This window comes from Geotrypetes seraphini, chromosome 7, assembly GCF_902459505.1.
Source record: "Geotrypetes seraphini chromosome 7, aGeoSer1.1, whole genome shotgun sequence".
Classification (NCBI taxonomy): domain Eukaryota; kingdom Metazoa; phylum Chordata; class Amphibia; order Gymnophiona; family Dermophiidae; genus Geotrypetes; species Geotrypetes seraphini.
The window spans coordinates 15846194-15872141 of record NC_047090.1 but is presented as its reverse complement, the minus strand read 5'-3'; the positions used below and the strand labels follow the sequence as shown (position 1 = coordinate 15872141).

The 25948-nt window shown below is 43.9% G+C and overlaps 1 protein-coding gene across 1 annotated transcript in view; it reads right to left on the bottom strand.

Annotated features, from left to right (window-relative positions):
- Positions 1 to 4316: 4316 nt before the first annotated feature.
- TRHDE (thyrotropin releasing hormone degrading enzyme) overlaps positions 4317 to 25948 on the bottom strand; it is a 404597-nt gene continuing 382965 nt past the window's right edge. Inside the window, exons 16-19 of the mRNA XM_033951769.1 lie at positions 12290 to 12457; positions 12057 to 12197; positions 6438 to 6519; positions 4317 to 4946 (exon numbers count right to left, since the gene is read on the bottom strand). Of these exons, the coding sequence (XP_033807660.1) occupies positions 4797 to 4946; positions 6438 to 6519; positions 12057 to 12197; positions 12290 to 12457 (541 nt within the window). The 3' untranslated portion in view covers positions 4317 to 4796. The remainder of the gene's footprint in view (positions 4947 to 6437; positions 6520 to 12056; positions 12198 to 12289; positions 12458 to 25948) is intronic.

The following is a 25948-nucleotide window of genomic DNA, read 5'->3' as shown; positions in this document are numbered from 1 at the left end:
GCAAGTCTGAGAATCAGCGATAAGTGTATTCTATAAAGGACACACGTCCTTTATAAAATCACTCTTAGGATCGATTTTTTTTTCCGGTGCCAGTTATTGACATAAACCCAATTTATCGAGTTCCCTCCCCAAATGGTAAAACCTTTTTACAACAATACACATTATTATAATTCACTGCAAGCAGCATAACAATAAGATACATGCAAAGCACCTCATTATTACGCCAATCAAATGATGCAGCTTGTGCTGACCTCTGCAAGTTGTGTTATTGTTGGAAGAAATAACACCAGCTCGAAGCTGTATCCGTTCTATACCTGAACATATGGGGTGGAGGTTAGTAACCTCTCAGCTCTCATCGTAGTCACCAGTGGGCAATTTTAGAGCTCGGATTGCATGCGTCGTCTATTTAAGGGTAAGTTCTGAAGCGTAAGAAGTTGTGTTTCAGAAAATGATGATGTGAACACAACTTTCTCCCCCCAACCCCATTTCACTGAGCCTGATAGCGTGGGTTGGCCTGGCAAAATGCTCTGACGCCCCTAGGAATTGAGTGGGCGTCGGCGCATTTGCCGCCCGGCACTTGGCTGCGTAGCTTAGTAAAAGTGGGCCAAAACCCTGTACACAAAAGCGGTAATATTTCAAAGAGCACATTTTTTTTATAAAGGTAAAAGCTAATATATAAATATCAAATCAGATCACCTTTTCAGTGTATGCAAAAACATAAAATTGACTCTGTAAATAAAATGACCTTGAAGCCGTTTAGGGAAGAGTGTGGCGCAGGGGTTAAAGCTGCGGCCTCAACCGGGAGTGACTCAGCTAAAAATAGAGGCAGCGCCACTATTGAACCCTTGAAAAAGCCATTATATAGGGCGAAACGGATCCCGTCGGGCTTTGGATTTTTTTTTTATCTATTTAAGATAAGCCATTCGGTTTCTTTGCTGGGTGGATGATAAATCGTTTATAGTGAGAGATTATACGGTCCATCACGGGAAGAATTTTAAAGAAAGAAATAGTAAAGACATGATAATATCATTACTGAGTTTGAAAGCAAGGAGGGGGAGGTTTTGAGGATCAACGACTGGAACTTGGAGTCTTGGCTTAGAGGTTCATTTACCATTGTCCGAGCTGGTTTCCGAGATCCTCAGCTACCCTGTATTAGCACTCTGGCTCAAATTCTGTAATGTTAGGCACCTATTTTGGAGGTGCCCAACAAGATAGGCGCCTACTTGATCGAACCAATAAGCCCAATTAAACTTTGGAATCGGCACTAATTGAAACTTAGGCGCCTATCACGAAAAGAGTGATTCTGCAACAAGGCGCCTCTAAAAATTTAGGCGGCCTTCAAAAATATAGGCTCTATGAATTTCAGGCGTAGGCGTGGCTACGTGTTAGACGCCTTGTTACAGAATCGCTGCTCTTAAGCGCGCTTAAGCGCTCGCGTGGGCGCCTAAGTTTTAGTTGTGCCTAGAGCTGGCCTATTTACTGGACGCCTCCAAAATAGGTGCCGCTCAGCGTGATTCACGAAACAACGCCCAATTTTACTTGAATCACGCTGAACGGTGCCTATACCAGCGCCTAACTTTTGGGCGCGTCTTATAGAATTTGCCCCTCTATGCTTTCGTATATGGGATTCTGCTTTATTCAGTAGATGTTTCCTTTTTGATCCCATATACCATCTTTAAGTCGGATTAGGGTGACACTGAAAAATTGGCCCCAGGAAAAAATCAACACTCCGGGATGAGTGCCTTAATAGAATAACACCTAGCGCCCATAAAAACTCCCATTTAGGTGTTGGGCGCCACTAAGCCTATCTTGTCTAGAATTGACAGGTGGCCTATTGCGTAATTAAAAAATTTTTAAACAATTATTGAGGCTATTAAGATTACTTTTGCCATGTTTTTCATTGGTGCAAATGGCTGCGCTTAAATTTACGCATGGCTCCCAAGTGTAAGTGCTAGTCTGTAAACCATGCTTAATTTTAAGTGCGGTTTATAGAATAATACTTTTTTTGGCACTGAATTTTTTTAGGCGCAATAAATAAAATTCAGTCCTAAACGTCTAATATGCTGCAACCTAGTTTGGCATGTGCAACACAAGGATACAATTCTTAATCAGCCACTTTTTGGATGCCTAGCTCCAGCCCTCTGTGTTTAGAGACTTAATTGATTTCTTGGAAAATGTGCGAGTGCCGTACGATTAACATACATCCAGGAAAACCCGGACACATCTTATTTTTAAAGGACTGTCCAGGTGGCTAGACAGTTTTCTAAATTTGCAGGAGTTTACCCAGGGTATGGCTCGCCCCTGTGCCCCACCTACCTCCTCCGCTGAAATTCAATCTTCGGCATGGATGGCAGTGTCAGCGAGGTGAGCCTGCTGCCATCGGCCTGCCCCAGAAACCTCTCTGCAGAGACTTCCTGTTCCCAAGTAGGCGGGATGCTGCAGAGAGAAGGCTTCCTGGGCAGGCCGATGGCTATAGGCTCACCTCACTGATGCTGTCAGCCAGCCCAAACATTGACTTTCAGAGGAGGAGGTAGGTGGGGAACAGAGGAAAGTCATGCCCGACCACCAAATCCTGCTGTAGGAGAGGGTGTTCAGAGAAAACATCCATGAAAAAAGGGGAGGTTGGAGGAAGGGAGGGAGATAGGGAAAAGCACCCAGAGGATTTGGAGGAAGAGAAAGAGGGAAGCACTAAAAGGGTACAGAGGATGGAAATGGGTGAAAGGTGGGGGGCAGGGGCAAGGCTGATGGGATGTAGAGATGTGGTGGGGCAGGGTGAGGTGGGGTTGGGCAAAGTCAAAGGATTGGGCAAGGGTGGGGGTTGGCATGTACCCTTTTTTGAGTTCACAAATATTGGAACCCTAAGGAGACACCACACAGGTCAACTTGCACAGTTGTTCACCCTCTCCAAGGTGACGAGAATGAGAGGGCAGTGGAAAAATGGATGACAGTGGAAAAATGGATGACAGTGGATGACAGAAAATGGATGACAGTGGAACAATGGATGACAGAACACAAACTGAAGCTCGACCCAGACAAAACTAAATTTCTACTGCTTGAAAAGGACAAAACCCCTTCTATAACTGAACTAGAAATAAAAACCACCAAATATCCTATACAGCCCGCTCTCAAACTCCTTGGAGTAACAGTAGACAGATGTTGCACTCTTCAGGTGCAAATCAACAAAATCACACAAAAAGCATTCTTTACCATGCGCAACCTTCGCAAAATTAGAAAATTCTTCGACAAAGAACAATACAGACTCGTAGTCCAATCCCTAGTCCTAAGTCTAATGGACTATTGCAATATCCTCTACCTTCCTTGTCCCACCTACTTAATAAAACAACTACAGACCGTCCAGAACACTGCCCTCAGATTGATCTATTCACTTGGAAAATTTGACCACATCACCAACGCCTTCCTAGATTCACACTGGCTTCCAATACAAGCCCGCATCCAATTCAAACTATATTGCATATTATTCAAAACATTAAACCCTCCCACCTAAACAACCGCCTAAATAGGAACCTCTCTTCCAGACAGAGGAGAACCCAGTCCCCTTTCTCCTATCCCCCTTTTAAAGGAACTAAGCGCAAAAAGATGTACGACAACTTACTAGCAACACATGCAGCTAAATTGGACCCCTCCATCACCAACCTACTGACAGCTTCAACTGACCTCAAAGCTTTCCGAAAAGAAATCAAAACCATACTATTCAAGAAATTCATCCTAATCACCTAACCCCCGTTCTTTTCTCCTCTCTCCCCCTTTTAGTATCCTCCCTTCAAAATTGATTTAGACCTAACGCCTTTAATTGTATTCCTCTTCCTGAAAACGTCCAGCTATCGTTTTGATGTATTAGGCCCAACGTCTTTAATTGTATTCCTCTTCCTGGAAATGTCCAGTTATCTTTTTGATGTAATCCACTTAGAACTGCAAGGTACAGGCGGAATAGAAGTCATTAATGTAATGTAATGTAAAGTTAGAAGGGAAAAGATTCCGTACAAACGTAAGGAAGTTTTTCTTCACCCAGAGAGTGGTAGAAATCTGGAATGCACTTCTGGAGGCTGTTATAGGGGAAAGAACCCTTCAGGGAGTCAAGACAAGGTTGGATAAGTTCCTACTGGAACAGGACATACGCAAGGCTAGCCTCAAATAGGGCACTGGTCTTTGAAGTAAGGGCCGCCGCGTGAGCGGACTGCTGGGCACGATGGATCACTGGTCTGACCCAGCAGCGGCAAATCTTATGTTCTTATGTTATATTCCGATATATGGACATCCAAGAACACCTATGAAAATAGCTCTTATTGACAGCTGATTCAATACCACCCCCTCTTCCGCACTTCAAAATTCTTTCTGTTTCAATTTCCCCAGTTTATTACAATACTGATTGTCATGTATAGTCATTGTGCTTTAGCGTAATGCCCACTCTTTGATGTAACAAAACTTTAAATACAAAACCCGGACATTGTAAGTAAGCATGCTTCAACACAGGCAGAGACCATACAACCATGCACAAAATACTCTGCAACAATTTCTCAACTGACGCAACACTTGACATGCACCCACTTAATTGTTCGATCCTGTACAGTCAGGATTGAATTTCACACACAAATGTGGTGACCTTCTTCTTTTGCAAAAGTTTCATTGGAGTTGAAAAAGGGTCCAGTGCAAAAATAAGTAAATGGAGTCTGTCTTGGTTCCTGTACACGTCCGTTAGCTCGAGTTCAAATATTTTGAGCGTCTTTAAATAAAGCAGTTCCTGTCCATAAATGCAAATGTGTGTGAGGGTGAAAAATTTAATGTTTTAAGGTTTTCCTTAGCCACTGAAAAAGTTCCTCTCTATGGAGCCTCTGCCATCGTACGTTTGCCTCTACGGTCTCCACAGCTCGCAAAAAAGGTGTCATCAAAGCAGATCCAACCTCATGAAGTCTTATGAAGTTCTTCAGCTGGCAAAAAAGAAAAAGAAAGATATTTCAGAACTGAAAGCCATTACTAATCATTTTTGTAGCACTCCTAGATGAACACAGAACTCATAATAAAAAAAACATAAATTAGCATCTGGACGTCCTATTCGTCAGGACGTCCAAGTGTTGATAATTGAAACTGTCTTTCTGTACATCTAGCGAGGTATTCCAGCCTCTGTATGTTCAGAGCGTGAGATGGGAGTGGTGGTGGCATGTTATGGGCGGGCTTTGGGCGATCTCAAAGGTGGGTTAGACATGGAGGTCTTGCAGCGAATAAAATGGTTAAGGGGCTGGAGGAGTTGCCGTTCAGTGAGAGACTGGAGAAACCAGGCCTCTTCTCCCTTGAAAAGAGGAGACTGAGAGGGGACATGATCGAAACATTCAAGATAATGAAGGGAATAGACTTAGTAGAGAAAGACAGACTGTTCACCCTCTCCAAGGTAGGGAGAACGAGACGGCACTCTCTATAGTTGAAAGGGGATAGATTCCGTACAAATGTAAGGAAGTTCTTCTTCACCTAGAGAGTGGAAGAAAACTGGAACGCTCTTCCGGAGGCTGTTATAGGGGAAAACACCCTCCAGGGATTCAAGGCAAAGTTGGACAAGTTCCTGCTGAACTGGAACATACGCAGGTGAGGCTGGACTCATTTAGAGCACTGGTCTTTGACCTGGGAGCCCTGTGGACCACTGGTCTGACCCAGCAGCGGCAATTCTTATGTCCATTACTATGCTGGCCCCACCAACGTCCAAATGGTTAGAGATAGGACGCTTTCAATCCGGATGTTTTTCTGATCGAAAATGGGGTATAACATTAGGCATTCTAATAGCCTAGATGGCCCGGTGGCCAAGATGTCTAAGTAGATGAGTTTTTAAAAAAAAAAAAAGTATATTTGGACGTCCAGCAGTTTGCCATTAAAATATGGCCATTTTTGTACCTATAATTTTGGATGTTCAGCTGGAAATGTCTAAATTGAACTTAGATGTTTTGTGTTTTTTAAATGCCTCTCATTACATCCAGGTATTGTCTCTGCCCCTAGTGGGTTTTTTCTGTACCTGAGACAATGAAGGGTTAAGTGACTCGCCTACGGTCACATGGAGATGCAGTGGGAATTGAACCCAGTTCCCCAAGATCCCAGCTCATTGCACTAACCAGGAGGCTACTCCTCCTGTCCTGATTCAGACCCACGAAGCTGAACCTTATATCCTGCACCGAGGGAAGTAGACTATTGAGAAAAGCAAATCAGTCATCAGACTTCACCTCCAACTACCTAGGTTTTGCATAGGTCATGGTAGATACACATATGCAAGAGCCTTTGAAACTACAGTGACAGAGACATCGCACTACCAGTTCTGTAACGCAGCTTATGGCATACTCGGTTTCTGTTTTTCTCATATGGAGAACCTGATCTACTGCACTTGAAACACATAGACTGAGAAATCAAGCCATTTTGAGAAATGATTGCGCCGGGCTTACCTCGTTCAGTTCATCTTCCGTGTTAAGAAACTCTGTGACGCCACTGATAAGTTTGGAGTTCATAAATAACGCCTCGCCATACCTTTATAAAGGGACAAAGAACATTAAAACAAAGTCATTAAACATGACAAGTACAGTTATAATAATGGGTATTGTTTCCTAAAGCCAAGGCAGGATGAGAAAGAACTCACATTTCACAGCCTTTGAACTGCAGCTCTAACAGTTTCTTGTCTGAATTCTGCTATACAAAAATATGAAATGCATGTACGTAGAATAATTTTCAGAAGCAGGAAGGGATAGATTGACTAAAAATATGTTACTGTGTTAGCATGTACTAATGCAGTTATTACATATTACAGAAGAACATTAGAAATGTCATAATGGTCCAGACCAAAGGTTCATCAATTACGAGGGGGTGCTGAAAAGTTCTCAGCCCAACCAATCACGTTCCAAAATTCTGAGTTATTTTGCTACTATAGCTGAACAAAAGTATTTATCTTATTTCGTTATGTGCCAATTTGCAGAAACGAAATTCTGTCTTTTGACCTTGTTTCAGATCATTGATGGAACCATATCCAGGTCATTCTCTTCTTGGTTGGGCTGAGAACTTTTCAGCACCCCCTTGCAGTGTGAAAACTTTCAGCCTCTGTTAACCAGAGCTGAGATTGTGATTAGAGAATGACACGGTGACAAAATTCATCACCGTTTCCGTCCCCACGGATAACTGCTGGAAATAATCCCATGTCATTTTCTAGTGTCTGTTTCAACCTCGGTCCTTCTACACCAGCATTCTTCAAAGCAAAGCTTGCGGGTCAGTGGTTGTGGCCATTCATGCTCTGATTCTTATGGGAGCCAAGGATAATGAAGCCATTGTGACATCATTGATGTGATTGGCTCAGGCACTGGTGGAATGAGGCATTATGACATCACATTATCTGCTCTGGATACCAGAGACTGCCATTCTTTAGTGTCTGTCTCAACCTCAGTCCTTCTACACCGGCATTCTTCAAAACAAAGCTTGCGGGTCAGTGGTTGTGGCCATTCATACTCTGATTCTTCCCTCTCTCCTTAAAGAATGACATGAAGATGGTTTCCTGTGGTTATCCGCGGGAACGGTGATGAATTTTGTCACCATGTCATTCTCTTTGTGATGTCATAATGCCTCATTCCACCAATAAGAGCCAACCATATCAGTGATGTCACAATGCCTTGATTGTCCTACACGTGGCTTACCTTTATTGCATACAAGGGGTACTGAAGAGTTCTCAGCCCAACCAACCATCTTCCTAAATTCTGTGCATTATTTTGCCACTGTACCTGAAAAGAGTGTTTATCTTGTTTTGTTAATTGCCAATTTGCAGAAACGAAATTCTCTGTTTTGGTATTGTTTCGATCATTGATTGAACCATATCTACATCACTCTCTTCTTGATTTGGTTGAGAACTTTTCAGCATTCCTTCGTAAATGAAAAAATTGCTTATTTATTGTTCTTTGGTATTCCAGTGTGCTGTTTCCAACACTGGCCAATCCAGGTCATATCATTCAGGCTCTCCAGAAAGAGACAGATTCCAAGCAGTGAATTTCCCCAAATCTACCTTAGCAATTTATGGACTTTCCCTCCAAGAATTTGCCCAAACCCAGCTATGCTAACTGCTTTTACCCCAATCGCCAAGAATGAATTCCAGAGCTTATTCAAAATATTTTTTTTTATTTTACTTTTACATGTAGCAACTTCATAGCATGCCCCCTTGAGAATAAGTTTGTATATTTGGTGCCAACTTTAACTACTGAATACACATGCAAATGCCACCTCAATGTTATTCCATAAATGTACGTATGGGCAGGGCTCTCACATATGCAACTTATAAAATACTATACATTATGCACCTATCTCCAGCTTTTACTGTAGATGCTTGACTACAAGTCAAGCCCATGGATAAGATGAGGGCAGTTTTGCAGCTAAAACATAAGAGCATAAGAATCGCCACTGCTGGGTCAGACCAGTGGTCCATTGTGCCCAGCGGCGGCCCTTAGGTCAAAGACCAGTGCCCTATTTGAGTCTAGCCTACCTGCGTACGTTCTGGTTCAGCAGGAACTTGTCCAACTTTGCCTTGAATCCCTGGAGGGTGTTTTCCCCTATAACAGCCTCTGGAAGAGCGTCCCAGTTTTCTACCACTCTCTGGGTGAAGAAGAACTTCCTTACGTTTGCACGGACTCTATCCCCTTTCAGCTTTAGGGAGTGCCCTCTCATTCTCCCTACCTTGGAGAGGGTGAATAGTCTGTCTTTATCTACTTTGTCTTGAATCCCTGGAGGGTGTTTTCCCCTATAACAGCCTCCGGAAGAGCGTCCCAGTTTTCTACCACTCTCTGGGTGAAGAAGAACTTCCTTATGTTTGTACAGAATCAATCCCCTTTTAACTTTAGAGAATGTCCTCCAAGTACCACACCGGACATCCTGCACTCGTGTATATGATTTTTGTTACCGACATGCATCACCTTACACTTATCCACGTTGAACCTCACTTGCCATGTCACGGCTGTGATCCTAGTATAATTTGAGGCAGCCCTCCCTCACCTTGGCCTCACTTCCGTCTCCCTCCCTCCCACCTCCTGAGTCCAAAATTGCTCCTTCCCTCTCAGTATCAGCATTTCAAAAACCCAGCCCTGTGTATCTTCTAGAGCAGGGATCTCAAAGTCCCTCCTTGAGGGCTGCAATCCAGTCGGGTTTTCAGGATTTCCCCAATGAATATGCATTGAAAGCAGGATTGCGGCCCTCAAGGTTTGAAACCCCTGTTCTAGAGCATCTTCTATAGAACCACAGCAGTCCTCTTAGGCAACCTGCTTCCTGCCCCAGAGCACTCTCATTCATCCCACCAAATAGGAAGTTGTGTCAGAGGAGCAGGACTAGGGTTACCAGCCATGTTAGGACATCTGGATGGCTTTTCAAAACCCTGCACTTTGTCGGGATTTTGAAAATCTTCTACCTTGGGACCACAGATGCCCCCCTGACACAGCTCCAAGCACGAGAACAGGTTGAGGGCCGGGGCTGTGGGCGAGGCTGGGGCAGAAAAGGGCGTGACTTGGACAGAACAGGGCGGGGCCGGTTGGAACTGGGCAAGCCTTGAGGCGGGGTTATGGGTCAAGATTTTACAATAGTAAAATCATGTAACCCTAGGCAGGACAGACCAGAGTGAGTGCTACACGGCAGGAAGCAGGCAGCCTAGGAGGACTGCTGCACTGCCCTGGCTCTAAAGAAGATACTTTGGAAGGAGAGGGGAAGGGGGTAAAATATTAACCTGGGGGGCTGATGGGGAAGAGGCTGTGCTGCCAATGGGATTGAGAGCTGCTTAATAGTTTTGGTCTCATTCCATAAAATTTTATTTGGATACCGCGATACACCGTGAGGTTTGATACGGTTAACAAAATTAACTAAAGACCATACATAGATATGATGACCCTTTGTTGGCCAACATTTCTCGACTTACAGTTGAGTATTATACGGTAGGTGCGAACACTTAAACTAGCTCTGCGGCTGTATCTAAATTAGACTGATTGCTTTGGAGTTTTCTTAATGAACAGCTAACTTTGCCAATAAACCCAGTGCAACAAACCTCAAAGCCCAAAAGAAAGGGTTTCCCATTGGCTTCTTTGGCTGTTATCCATTTTCATTCAGAATTCACAATAAGATTTATGTTGACTACTGACACAGGCTACCTTGTCGAATCATGGCCATGTCAATTCCTCCTTACTGTCTTCATGAATAAAGATTATTTTTATATCTACTACTTCACCACTGACTAGAGGTCTCTTGAACTTTTATACCTCACTTTTGCGTTTTTTTGGTCTAAACCAGTGTCCTGCAAACCTTTCAGCACTGCGGCACACTAAACCCGGTGCCATGGCCGGAAGGCATCCGGAAGTGTGCAGACGTTGATGTGATGACATCATGTGCATGCATGAGAATCATCACGTCGACATCCGTGCATGCACAGAAGCCCTCTGGTTGCGCCCCTGAACCTGCTACTTTACCGGTGGGGGATCCTGGAGGAGGGGAGGTACGGGGAGAGATGCGAGGAGGAGAGTCGTCGGCGCCGGCTGCCTATATGACGTGCCTCTCGCTGCGAGAGGCACATCCTGTAAGCAGTCAGCCAGCGCTGGGGCCTTTCCTCCTTGCCGGCGTCTCACGGCACACAGTTTGCGATACACTGGCCTAAATTATACATGCAAGGCAAAAGGCTCCTGGAAACCATTAGCTCTTCCACAGAGTATACAATTGACCTTTGCTTCATTCGTGGTTATGGATTCTTTAACTAGTAAAATACTTTTGATTCTATATGCCTTGTAGTTATTACTGGAAATAGTAACAAAGTTCATATGTAAGTTTTTAATAGTATTATGAATTTTGATTTGAGTCCTGTTAACTTATTCATTCTTTGTAATGACTGTTATTTTTTTTTTTTTTTCCTTTGAGTCTATTGCTTCATTTGCAGTTCAATAAACCTTAAAAAAATATTCCACATAAGGCGATATGCAAAATTGAGTCCTTTCCCCTGAAACATAAGTATACGCAAAGCTGAGCTAACTGCTTAAGAGACCAGGAGACTGATCGATTTTGGAAGGAAGTGAATGTATAGACACATTCAGTTTCTTTGTCCAGAATGAACGCCCGGCTTCATGTGATGAGGAAGACATAATTAACACCATATTAATTGATTACATAGAGTCTTTCTCCTTACTTCTGGAGGGGATGTCAGGATGTGGAATCCTTTGATTACCTTCACTGAATTTACCTTAAGATTCAAGTTCTTGGGGACATGGTGAAGGGAGCATTAGGAAAGATATTTGAGGTACAAATCTCATTAGTCCAAAAACTTGTGAAAAGCAAAAACGGGAAGACCCAATGTTCCACAGAAAAAGGAGCAATCCAACAAAATCACTACCACGGCTTTGTAAAAGGACCCCATTATGAGATGTACATGGTAGGTTCCATTAAATCAAGGGTTCCCAGCCCAGTCCTCAGGACCACACCTGGACACATGGATGAAACACAATGTTCTTGACCTTCCTTTATTTCTTCAATCAATGTTAAGAAAAATATCCACATCAACCGTATTAAAAACTAACAGACCCGACACGGGCTGTGTTTCGGCTAACAAAGCCTTTCTCAAGGGTCCGGTCGTCAAATAATACGCAGGTACTGTGGAATTGGTTTCCAAATCGCAAAATCCGTGTGTAGAATAAAGCCCGGCATATTATTTGACAACTGGACCCTTGAGAAAGGCTTTGTTAGCTGAAACACAGTCCGTGTTGGGTCTGTTACTTTTTAATACAGTTGATTGAAGAAATAAAGGAAGGTCAAGAACATTGTGTTTCGTCCAGGTGTCCAGGTGTGGTCCTGAGGACTGGGCTGGGAACCCTTGATTTAATGGAACCTACCATGTACATCTCATAATGGGGTCCTTTTACAAAGCCGTGGTAGTGATTCTCCCACAGCAAATGCACTGAAGCCCAAAGGAATTCAATGGGCTTTGGGGCATTTGCCGTGGTGGGGAATCACTTCTGCGGCTTTGTATAAGGGGCTCAATATGCCTATACTTTACACTAAACAAGAACACTTGCCTGGCGTTTAAAATCTTCCATTTCTCCCTGAAGAACTTCCATGCTAGATCCCGTCCGTGTGGATTTCGTGCTACGTGGATAATCACATCGATGGCATCCTGATCCAGGACCACTTCTGAATTCAGGGACAGATTAAGAAGCCTTCAAGAGCCAAAGTCAGAAAGAGGCCATAATTTAATTGCATTGCGGGATGTTATTAGCGCTGTCAGTAAAGAATACAAAAATACACCCACCTGTTTAACAGATTTCTTTCATCGCTACAGGTTAGGGCCTCCAGCAAAATTTTCTTTTCTGACACTGCTGTGGAAGCATGAAATTTCATCCATATGAACTCCCAGACATCTTCGTCCAGCAGCGAAACACCTGTACAGTATACGATGTCCCTGACGTTCGGTGGGATCCTAAATCAACGGTCAGGTATGAGATTATGACAGAATACACTCGAAGAATATTTTCCAGGTGGAAAATGATCAATATTCTTATTACAGAATATATATAGTTGTATTAGCTCAGTCTTAGCTGTCAGACTTCTTATTTTCAACAATAAAACTCACTTCGTCCCTAGAGCTTTAGGGTATATTTATTGGCATTAGTTCTTGGCAATGTATGTTGGTTTGAAACTAGAGAATGACACGGTGACAAAATTCATCACCATTCCCGTCCCCGCGGATAACCGCAGGAAACCATCTTCATGTCATTCTTTAAGGAGAGAGGGAAGAATCAGAGTATGAATGGCCAAAGCCACTGACCCACAAGCTTTGCTCTGAAGAATGCTGGTGTAGAAGGACTCAGGTTGAAATAGACACTAGAAAACGACATGGGATTATTTCCCGTGGTTATCCGCGGGGACGGGAACGGTGATGAATTTTGTCACCGTGTCATTCTCTATTTGAAACCACCAAATCTCACTTGTTAAGATCAATAGCAGCTGGCAAAGAATTTAGGGCACTGGTGTAGCCAATTTTGAGTAGGACTGAGCCCAAGGTGGACAGGCCTCTCTCCCACCCTCACTACTTCTTTTTTTTTTTATTATTATTTATTTATTCAATTTAATTAATACAAACAAGCAATAAACATACTTGTACACAGATTACACAAAATATTATAAGAGAAAAAAAAAAAAAAAACTATAACCCCAATTCCACTTAACACAGTGTTTTGGTTACTCAATAATAATTCAAATTATTTAGTCCACAACTTTTGGAGAGAGACTTAAGAAAAAATAAAAATAAGAAATAAGACGAATCTTATCCAACATAGAAAGCGGCATTTTTTGCGGTGCTACAGCCATTCATAGCAGGTTACTCATTTTCAGTTACAGGCCCTACATGCTCTTTAGATTCTATAAATCCTATCAATTGTTTAGGCTCAAAAAATAAGTAATTCTTATTCTGATATGAAACAAAACATTTTACAGGAAATTTCAACATAAAATTTGCTCCCAAGGCTAGGACTCTTGGCCGTAATGCCAAGAATTCCTTCCTACGCCTCTGAGATCTCAATGACATATCAGGAAATATTCGAACATTAGAGCCTAAAAATCGATCATTAATATGACGAAAAAACAAGCGTAGTATATATTCTCTATCACTTTCTAAAGCAAGAGTTATTAACAGGGTTTTCCTTTCCGTTATAACCTCTAAAGAGTTCTCCAGAAACGTCGTTAAATTCATGTTGTCATTATCTGTCCCTTGAATCTCATTAGGAGTGGAAACTTCTACAGGTTTCTTTAGTTGCAGATAATTAGCTCTAACAATTGGTGGCAAACTTTCTGTGGGAATTAGCAAAATTTCCTTAAAGTATTTTCTTGCCATCTCCGTTGGTGAAATTAAGGGACATTTAGGAAAGTTTAGGAGTCTCAGATTATTTTTCCTTAGTTGGTTCTCAAAACTTTCCATTTTCCTGGCAGTAAATGATCTTTCTTTTACCAATTCCAAATCCAAAGTTTTCATTTCGGATATTCTTGACTCCTGTTTTTCTAATTTCTCACTTAAATCTTTAAGGACCAAGCCCTGTTGCTCCACTTTAGAGTGAATAGTCCCATAATCATTTTAAAGTGGAAAAAGATAGTTTGAGGTTAGCGTCCATAACTGATATGGCCTGCCATAAAGCCTCCATATTTATTACCTTAGGCTTCTCCAACACCCCAAAGTTGATGTTACTTCCTCCCGAAGCTCCTCTCAACTCCTCTGCAGAGTGGGAAAGCTGCTGCTGTTCTCTAGCTTCTTCAGCTCCCGATAGAATTGGAGCTGGCTGTCCTCCTTCTCTGGGGATCGATGTACCTTCCGGGGTCATGATTTCCTCAGGAACTCCCGACTCTGCACTGCTTCCGGGTTGTGGTGGTGGCTGCCTCTGCTCCAGGCTCAACAACGCCCGAATGAGCTGGCTGAGTTCGCCCGACGTATTCGGGCTTACCCCTGAAGTAGCCCCCGAAGATTCACTCGAGCGGGCTAACGCTCCCTCGATTGTAGTTTGCACCAGACGCGGTGCCGCTATCGCAGCCGGAGGATGGCTGCGAAGGGCTCCTTTCCTCTTCCCCATATCGAGGTAAGAGGGTTGCTAGGTCACTTCAGCAAAACGCCTGCCGACTGCAAGAGAGGGAGCCTCCTACTCAGGCGTCCGCTCTCGTCGCCATCTTGTTTCCTCTCCCCCACCCTCACTACTTCTTATCATTTCTATAGTGCTGCTAGATGGATGTAGCACTGTAGATTAAACCTTCAAGAGACAGTCGCTACTCAGTAGAGCTTACAATCTAATCACACAGACAAACAGGACAATACGAGAGGGCACTGAAAAGTTCTCAGCCCAACCAAGATGAGAATGACATGGATACGGTTCAATCAATGATCTGAAACAATGTCAAAACAGAGAATTTTGTTTCTGCAAGTGATAACCCTCTTTTCAGCTTCAGTGCCAAAATAACGCTCAGAATTTAGGAAGTCGGTTGGTTGGGCTGAGAACTTTTCAGTACTCCCTGGTAGGTAATAAAAGTAAGCCAAGTATAGAACAATGAAGCCCTTGTGACATCACTGATGAGGTTGGCTCTTATTGGTGGAATGAGGCATTATGACATCACAGTCTCAGTTCTGGTTACCAGAGGCTGAACATCTTCACACTATGAAGTGGTGAAAAGTTCTCAGCCCAACTAAGAAGAGAATGACATGGTTTCAGCTATAGTGGCAAAATAGCGCTCAGAATTAAGGAAGTCGGTTGGTTGGGCTGAGAACTTTTCAGCACCCTCTCGTATGACTATGACAAAGTACTTAATGTTTTACCAAATCAGAACTTTTAAATGAAAACAAATAAAATGCTCACCTTTTTCTGATTTTTAAATAAAATAGCCTCTTCGTGGCAGAACTGGAAGAGACATTTCTGAATACATATCAGGCAAAACCCCTGATATACTACCAGTAACGTCGATGACATTTTTATGATTTGGACTGCGGAAGAAGAGACTCTCAATCTCTTTTACAATTCTTTCAGTACTTACCATCCTACAATCAAATTAAAAATGGACTACTCCTCAGAGAAAGTCAACTTTCTAGATACTGCTGTTTCAAGTTTATTAGGATTTTTATATACCGCCTATCAAGGTTATCTAAGCGGTTTTTACAATCAGGTCCTCAAGCATTTTCCCTCTCTGTCCCGGTGGGCTCACAATCTAACGTACCTGGGGCTATGGAGGACTGAGTGACTTGCCCAGGGTCACAAGGAGCAGCGCGGGGTTTGAACCCACAACCCCAGGGTGCTGAAGCTGTAGATCCAACCACTGCGCCACACACTCCTCGCTCCATCAACGATGAATATATACAAGCATCTTTATACAGAAAACCTACAGACTGATACTGCTTTCTCCACAACTCCAGCTTCCATAACCTCACACACAAAAAAATCCATCATACACAGCTAAGCTACACGATACCATCGTATCTGCTCTGACCCAAAAGACAGAGATAAACACTAGAGAATGACACGGGGACAAATTTGTCCCCGTTCCCGCAGGAACTCAATTTCCCCGTTCCGTTCCCGCAAGTTTTGTCCCTATCCCTCTCCCGCGCCTGTAAGCTCTGCCTTAACCATACAAGCCGCGAACACTTATGATTTTAAAGCGTTTGAGGCTTGTGCAGATGAGGACAGAGTTTGCAGGAATGGGGCAGGGACAGGTAAAGAACTCGTGGAGATGGGACGGGAAAATGAGTTCCCACGGGGACGGGGAAAAATTTGTGCCCATCTCATTCTCTAATAAACACCTCAAAACCCTGACTGAATCTTTTAAACGAAAAGGCTACAACTCCAAAATCGTCTCCGTGAATATTGCGTCCTCCCTCGAAATACCCAGAGAAAACCTATTGCAGTTCAAAGGCATAAAGACCACAGTGAGAATCCCCCTGAGAGCGACATACAACCCAGAGCTGGAAGAACTGAAGAAAACCATAAAAGATTTATAGCCACTATTCCAGGGGGAGGAATTACTGAAAGAAATAGTCCCAGCTCTGAGACAGAAACTGGTGAAGAGCACACTCCCTACACACAAGAAAGAGAATGGCACACTTCCCTGCAACAAAACTAACTGCAGATTATGCAACCTATTTCACAAGACCCCACAGTCACCCACATGGGAAATCCATTCAACATAAAGGGATCCTTCACATGCTCATCTTCAAATGTAGTTTATATCATTCAATGAAAAAGGTGGAGAGAAGGATGTCATATAGGAGAAACAAGCCAGATGCTAAAGACTAGGATTAATTTACACAAATATCATTAAAAATTACAATGGCAATCAGGATATCTCCTCCATGGGACAACATTTCAGAAAACCAGAACACCGCATCAATGATTTTATGGTCAACAGGAAATGCAATCGGTTTAGAAGTGAAGATTCAGGAAGTTGTTGAACTTGATGTTCCATCCAGCATGGGGGGTTCTCTGAAGAAGCCTGTCGGCGAAACGTGTTAGGACCCACCTGTACCTGCTGTAGCAAGTTGGCTTCCTAAACTCTCACAGTTAAGTTTTGCCTATTTTGAGGATCATAGTTTTCACTTAAGCATTGGACATTTTAAATGGGCATTTACTAGAAAAAAGAAGAAAAATAGTATAAAAGACACTCACCAAAATTTAAATACCTTTCTACCGTTTGAGGATGGTGCAATGATAGACTCTTTGAAAGTCCTTACAGGGGTTGCTGCCCTGGTTTGGTCACTTTCTTACCATATATTGGTTCTGAGCACCTTCGAGGTTTAAAGGCATTTTCATTTTGGTTTTTGTTCCCTTTTTCGTTTTTGTTAGAGAATATGAAAAATAAATTTTGAGACAATACATGAATGCAAGACCTTCGAGATCAAAATGATAGAACATTTTGAAACCCACCAGAAAAGACTTAATAAAGACATTGGCTTTCTCTCACATTATAAAACATAACCCCCCCCCCATCCTTTACAGAGCTGTGCTGCGGTAACTGCCCCGAAGCCCATAGGAATTTAAAGGGCATTGGGGCCTTTGCTGCATGGCTTTGTAAAAGGGAGGGGGGGAATAATTTTTACTGCTCTGATTCCTTCTTATCACCCTTCCTTATCTCCCTGTCTCCCACCCTCCCCTCTCTCTTCCTGTAAGACTCTCATGTGATTATTTTGGCCTAGATTCACTAAACTCTCCGATCATTTTCCGACCAGTTTGCGAGCGTTCCCCAACCCGATTCACTAACCTTCTGCCCGATCCGATCCACACGTGCAAATGAGGGGAAACGGCATGCAATGCAGGAAGCCATCGATTCACTAAACAGAAGAAGGAACACCGATTGGGCTTGCCGATCCTAAAAGAAGCGACTGCTGAGGACCAGTCGCTACGGTCCTGCCGATGCTCCTGCTCTCTGCCACCCTGTCCCTGCCGCATTACATCAAATGTAGCTTGATAATATTTGTATTTTTTTGCTCTCCAAGTTTAAGCACAAGAAGGCAAGCTTTGCCGCCCTGTCCCTGCCAACTCTCCTGCTCTCTGCTGCCCTGAAATTTGTCCCTGCAGTGCGAGCCTGTGGTTTTAACCTGCAGATTGAAAGCGTGTTCTGTTCCAATAATCTGGCGAAAGCGTGTTCTGTTCCATTAAAGCCACACCTCCCTCCACCCCCTTGTTTTGACCTCGCTTGTGCGGAGAGTAAGCGCATGCACAGATCGCATCTACAGGCAAAGAAGATGGTTTGTGCATGTGGCTGGATCGCTCTGCACCGCTCCGTGCATGCCTCTGTTCACATTAATTTGCATGAGGATTCGTAGTGAATCGGTCATCCGGCAAGACTCGCCCACAGATCACCCATGGATCGCCCAACAAAGGTTATTTAGTGAATCTAGGCCTTTGATTTTTGTACTTTTGGTAATTCCTATAATTTGTATTCCGCCTTGAACAATATATAATGTATAATGTATTTGAAATTAATTTTCCTATGAACTGTTTTCCTACCTTCTTCTACTCTATGTTTATAACCTAACTAATTTATTTTTCTCAAGTACTTTAGCAAGAATGTGAGCCTTTGGGACAGTCAGGGAACTCTAAGTACTTTCTCTTCATCTTAATTAATCTTACTTATTGCATTTCTTCTGTTTCTACTGTAAACCGCTTAGAACCTCACGGTACAGCGGTATATAAGAAATAAATTATTATTATTATTACTCTTATATACTGACAGCTGTCTTCATTGGCTTATGTCTGATCTGAAGAAGAATTATCCTAGAAAGCTAATCTAAACACGCACAAGTTAGTCCAATAAAAAAAGGTATCACTTGGATTCCTTTTTGTAAAGTAACCAATAGCAATTCATATTCTTCCTTGGAAGGATCATTTTAAAATGTAAAAGACATAATAACACATGCATAGCTAAATCAACCTCTACAGCAAATTACAGTTTTATAAATTGACAAGTTCTTATTGGTTTGGACAGAGACATGCAAAGTCCAGATATTCCCTCTCTACCCCCTACTGGGTTCAATTGCAGCTCCTTCAAGAAAAAATAAAAATCTGGATCTATCTCATTCATTCAAAGAAGGCCCAGGCCGCTCTCTGAAAGTACCCCCTAAACTCCTGTTGAGTTGAGTTTGAGAACAGCACAATGAGTTAGAGGGAGCACCTACACCACGCCGACCTGCGTGAGCGGACTGCTGGGCATGATGGACCTCTGGTCTGACCCAGCAGAGGCACTGTTTATCTTATCTTATGAGTTAGAGGGAGCACCTACACCACGCCGATCCATTTCAAAAGACCATTGAAAGCAATGACTCAGCAAAGCCCTTCTCCCTTTTACAGTATTTTTTCCTTAAAAGAAGCATTAGCAGAAGTGGTGTGTTTGCGCAGGGCAGGATTAACGAATAGGCCCAGTAAGCACGTGCCTAGGGCCCGAAATGGTCAGGGGGGCCCGATGAAGGAGGGTATTTTTTTTTTTTTTTTCAAACGGCAATGCCCCCCCCCCCCCAGCATTGATCGGCAATGCGGCCCCCCCGATCAGCAACACGGGCCCCCTCATTGACGGACTGATTGGCAACGGACCCCCCCCTCCTCATCAATGGAAAGTAAGATGAGCAAGGAATGTGGGTAAGAAAGGCAACGGGAACTGTAATTTTTCAAGCGGTGCTGCTTGCCCAAAGCTTCCCTCTGACTCAGCTTCCTGTTTCCGCCGGGGCACGTTAGAACGGGGAAGGGGGTCCAGTGTACTTGTGTGCCTAGGGGCCCTCGAAGAATTAATCCTGCCCTGTGTTTGCGACCGTCTGAGCCGCTTCGGAAAGGTTTTATCACCAAAGGAATAAATGGCATGAGAAAGAAAGAGGGTCGCATGGCTTCAAAAGTGATTCCTGCAATCCCCGTTCCCGTGCAGACCTCTACTAAGAACTTACAGGCCCCACTCATGCTCCTCCCCTTTGAATGCTCCTCCTCCTTTTCATTTAAATTCAAAAACCTACCCCAACCACATTAGCAAGTGTTGGTTCTCTCAAGATAGCCAGAGAGCAAGCTATGCTCCCTGTTATCTGTCAGTCACACAATAGCAGCGTTGATAAGGCAAAGACAACTGGCTTTTGTTGTAGTTATGCGCCATCGACTCGCGCTCGAGTCGTAGCGTCTTGATGAATTGCGGATCTAAAAACAAATCGGTTCTGTACTATTCCAGAAAGGTCCTCCAGCATCATCCCCACGGTGGTTTTCAACGTGTTCAGCCATCTGGTTGCAAGTCGCCCTCTTCGCCTGGTTCCTCCGATCTTCCCAAACATGATGTCCTTCTCCAGTGATCTCTCTCTTCTGACGATGTGACCAAAATAAGACAGTCGCAACGTCATCATTGGGGCTTCGAGCGACATAGCCGGTTTGATCTCGTCCAGAATGGATTTGCTAGTTCTTCTGGTGGTCCACAGCACACCTAAAATCCTTCTCCAGCACCAAAATTCAAATGAATCAATCTTTCTGTCTTGTTTCTATAGTGTCCAGCTTTTGACAAGCATCCTTTTCCAGCCTTGCATTGCAGAGCACTACAGAAAAAGGAAAAGCATGGGATGCCTCTTTCACTCTACCTGAGCAAACCTTTCGCTGAAAAGGAATCCTTCTCAAAAGGCTCTTCCATAGAGTTGCCAGATTTTAAATTTGTAAAATCTAGACCCTCCCCCCCCTAGACCCACTCTGGTCATGCAGGGCATCTGCACATGCGCGGATGCCCTCTTGCTCGACACAGTTTGGGGGGAAGCTTTTCAAAACCCGGATAAAGTGCAGGGTTTTGAAAAGCTGTCCGGACCCCTGGACGTCTGGTAACTCTACTCTTCCAGTCTCAGCCGTGCACACTTCGCGGGCAGACCACACTGCTGTGGCAGGCCGGCTTTGCTCTTCTAAATCCCCTCCCCCTCCCATGGGATGACGCACACTAACCCCACCCATCTGTTGAAACTGGTCTTCAAGCACACAGAGATATGCAAAATCCGAGTGCTCCCTCCCCTTTCTGGCTGCTGGCAGGGGATCCACACTGGAGTTGGGATTTAGAAGAGCAAAGCCAGCCGGCCTGCCAAAGCTGTGTGGTGTGTCCTCGAAATGTGCACGGCTGGGACTGGAAGAGCCTTTTGAGAAGGATTCCTTTTCAGCAAAAGCCTTCCCTCTGAATATTTAATGGGCTGTCCCAATTTTTGTCACATGACTATACGTGCATCTTACTGCAGCACTTTAGCTAAGAACTAGAGAGTTGCACAGGGACAGAAATCCCACTCATCCCCACCCGTCCCCGCCAGGATCCTCTCCATCCCCACCCGTCCCTGTCAGGATCCTCTTCGTCCTCACCCGTCCCTGCAAGGAATTACCTCCATCCCCTGCCTGTCCCCATAAAAAGCAGAAATTACTTCTGACAGGATCATCAATTCCACAGTTTCTTTTGCTGTTTTCCTTGTGGAATCTCTTTGGTGGAACCCTTTTTTTGTTTTCTGTTCAGGTAATTCACTTATAAACCCCCTCTTTTACTAAGGCTGACATGTCCATTATATTATATGGACGAACCCTGTTTCCAAAGCCTTCCATCCCCGTGGGAGTTCCGTCGGCTAGAGGGGGGTCCCCGTGGGAGTCCCGTGGGCCAGAGGGGGGTCCCCGTGGGAGTCCTGTGGGTTAGGGGGGATTCCCACGGGACCTGTGGGATTCCCGCGATCCCCGTTCCCGTGCAGACCTCTACTAAGAACTTACAGGCCCCACTCATGCTCCTCCCCTTTGAATGCTCCTCCTCCTTTTCATTTACATGCTAAACGAGTTTCATCTGCCATGTATGGCCACGAGTTGCACTTACCCACGTAAAAGCAAGCCAATGGCACTTAAATTTAAGTGTCATATTACAGAATTAGGAGAGTAATGGTTAGATACGTTATCACACTTTGTTTCCTTTAATTTTCAAACCAATGGAATGTGCTGGAACCCCTTCATTCAAACCACCCCACTGATTTCCCCTTACATACACACAGGCCTTAAGTTCTGGGCAATAACAAAGTGGAGCTGGAAGAGGAGGTAGGCAGGCCCAGGCTGTAGCACCATGAAAAGGATTGTTCTTTGCTGTGCTCCAGCCTCATCCCCTCCTATCCTCTTCCCTGCAGGCTGCCTGTTCCCCAGGGTCTGGAGCAGAATGCTCCCTGCTGCTCTGCAGGCTGAGAAAAAGTGCTGGAATTGTGTTCCAAGCCATTGCCCTAGAAATTAGGCCTTGCATGCACAGGCAGAGCTCTTGGCCAGTTGCGTTAGCAATGTTCTGCATGCTTTCGCTACTTGTCTTTCTCTTAAAAAATTACTTCAGTATTGTTTCAGATGCTTTCAGTAATGGTTGGGAGCCAATAAAGAGCCATTTTGAAACTTAGGACAGAAAAAAAGAGGAAGACGGTGAGGGAAAGTATCTGCATAAGATCTACTGAGGCATAGTTACAGGAGCCTGGGAAATCCCCTAGGGCTGCCTGTGATAGGGCCACCCCCGTCTCAGACCCGGCACTGATAATTGCCACTGCAGTGCCAGCCCTCAGAGAAGGGCAGAGGTGGGGGCATTTTATTTTTCTGCCTTGAATTCATTCATTCCTAGCCATGCCACCGGGATGTACAGTGATACAGAAGGCAAGGAAAAGTACACTTAAGAAACTTTTATCTACTGGTATTTTCCTTGTTCCCACTTCAGTCCCAAAGTTCACTGTGGCATAATGTTATAGAAAGACCCTGTGAGCCTAGAACCTCACTAGCAAGTGTAGGAAGACCTGTAGGAGGTTCATAGGATAACCCACCCTTAATGGATATTAAACTAGAAAATCAACGATGAAAAGTGGGACAGCAATTAAAAAATCATTTAAAGCTTACATCGTCGTATGTATAGCATTAAAGCTGTGAATATCACAACATTTTGGTGCGGGATGGCTCTACTGCCAACATTAGCTGAGACATGATTAATGTATGAGTAAGCAAAGTATTTCATATCACCCAAATTGGTCTTTGATGAATTGCAAATGTCACCCGCACATACACACCTCTTTAGGTATAAAAGCAATACTGACATATATATTCGTTTTAATTCATTTCAAAACATCTCCATTTCACTGCCTTGCAGCGAGTCGATGCAATCTAAATAATGATGTATTGTCCTGGCTCTGTAAACTGCGGCAGTAACCGGAATCTTTGGAGAGTTGCTTGTATACGACACACGCCAAGATTCCATTGCAATACTTTTGAAATATTTTGACAGTGGTTGCAGTTTATCATCGAAAAAATAACACTGCAGCAGCCCGTCCTCATCTCACACTTTCCTGAGCCACAACCTGCAAACCTTCCTCATAAAATGCTTATCGTTAAACAGCCTTTTACACTCCAAAGTTAGCATCGATGCTAGATGTGGTGTATAGATTTTAGCAAAGCCTTTGACAGTGTTCCACACAGACGCCTACTAAATAAACTGTGTGCCCTGGGGATGGGCCCCAAAGTGACAGGCTGGGTCAGGAACTGGTTGAGTGGAAGGAGATATAGGGTAGTGGTCAATGGAGATCACTCTAAGGAAAAGGATATTACCAGTGGTGTGCCTCAAGTTTCTGTTCTTGGGCCTGTTTTTTTAACATTTTTATAAATGATATTGCTGAAGGACTGTCAGGTACGATTTGCCTCTGAGCATGATACCAAAATCTGCAATAGAGTAGACACCCCAGATGGTGTGAATAGCATGAAAACATGAAGAAAGACCTAGCGAAGCTTGAAGAATGGTCTGAAATTTGGCAGCTAAAAAATGCAAGGTCATGCATTTGGGCTGCAAAAACCCGAGGGAACGGTACACTTTATGGGGTGAAGAGCTTATGTGAACGACAGAAGAGCAAGACTTGTGTATGATTGTATGTAATGATCTTAAGGTGGCCAAACAAGTTGAAAAGTTGATGATGAAAGCTAGAAGCATGCTAGGGTGCATAGGGAGAGGTATGGCAAGTAGGAAAAAGGAGGTACTGATGCCCCAGTATAAGACTCTGGTGACACCTCATTTAGAATATTGTGTGCAATTCTGAAGACCGCACCTTCAAAAAGATATAAAACGATGGAGTCAGTCCAGCGGAAGGCTACTGAAATGGTGTGTGGTCTTCGTCATAAGGCATATGGGGACAGACTTAAAGATCTCAATCTGTATACTTTGGAGGAAAGGCTGGAGAGGGGAGATAGGATAGAGACATTTAAATACTTACGTGGCATAAATGTGCATGAGTCGAGTCTCTTTCATTTGAAAGGAAGCTCTGGAATAAGAGGGCATACGATGAAGTTAAGCGGTCATAGGCTCAGGAGTAATCTAAGGAAATACTTTTATACAGAAAGGGTGCTAGATGCGTGGAAACAGAGACTGTGTCTGAATTCAAGAAAGCCTGGGATAGGCACGTGGGATTTCTTTCAAAGAGGAAGAGATAGTGGTTACTGCAGATGGGCAGACTAGATGGGCCATTTGGCCTTTATCTGCCATCATGTTACAATGTTTCTATAACCATAAAGTTCTATGACATCACAATTCAAGTGTTAAGAGCCTTAGCCAATAGAAAGAGGAGTTGATAGTGGATGGGCCATTTGGCCTTTATCTGCCATCATGTTTCTATGTAACGAAGAATTGGAGTTGCTATGGAAGTCCACTTGATTATGAAGATTAAAGGGTCAACATGAAAGCCAGAGGTGGATAGGACTGAAGAGATAATTATGAAGAATAGGGTTACCAGATTTTACTTATGTAAAAGCGGGACCCATGGCCTTGCCCCAGGCCTGCCCAGTTCTGCCCCGCCCCACCCCCTCACCCTGTTCTCGTGCTCAGAGTCGCATTAGGAGGGCCTCTGCACATGCACAGATGTGTCACGATGACGTCACACGCATGTGTAGTTGGCCTCCCAGCGCGCTCCCAAGCCTTTCTTGTGTTATAGTTCCAACCATGCCGCAAATGCCATTGCCAGCTTTTCTCTGATGAGTGGTCAGCTCTTCCCCGGTATCCTATTGAGTGCTTTCTGACCTGAGGGGCTCATCATCCAACACCATATCGTAATTTGTTTCTTTGCAACTGTCCATTGAATTTTCATGGCAAGATGTAGAACTAGATTGCCAGGCCATTCTTCCATGCAGGTATTGATACTGTCACATAGTAACATAGTAGATGATGGCAGATAAAGACCCGAATGGTCCATCTAGTCTGCCCAACCTGATTCAATCTAAAAATTTGTTGTTGTTTTTTTCTTCTTCTTCTTCTTCTTAGCTATTTCTGGTCAAGAATCCAAAGCTCTGCCTGGTACTATTCTTAGGTTCCAACTACAAAGCTCACTCTAGTCCATCTACACCATCCCAGGCATTGATGCCTTCCCCAACCCATCCTCCACCAAATGACCATATACAGACACAGCAAGTCTGCCCAGTACTGGCCTTAGTTCTTCAATATTTACTATTATTTTCTGATTCTAGATCCTCTGTGTTCATCCCACACTTTTTTGATCTCCGTCACCGTTTTCATCTCCACCACCTCTCTCGGGAGCGCATTCCAGGCATCCACTACCCTCTCTGTAAAGAAAAATTTCCTTCCATTGCTCTTGAGTCTACCACCCCTCAACCTCAAATTATGTCCTCTGGTTTTACCATTTTCCTTTCTCTGGAAAAGATTTTGCTCTTCGTTAATACCTTTCAAGTATTTCAACGTGTGAATCATATCTCCCCTGTCCCTCCTTTCCTCTAAGGTATACATATTCAGGGCTTCCAGTCTTTCCTCATACGTCTTTTGGTGCAAACCTCCTATCATTTTCATCGCCCTCCTCTGGAGAGGCACGTCCTGTAGGAAGTCAGCCAGCCCAGATGACTCCCCTCTTGGCTGGCATCTCTCCTCCTGGATCCCTCCACCAGCGGGTCCCAGCCAGATGAGCCTCCACGCA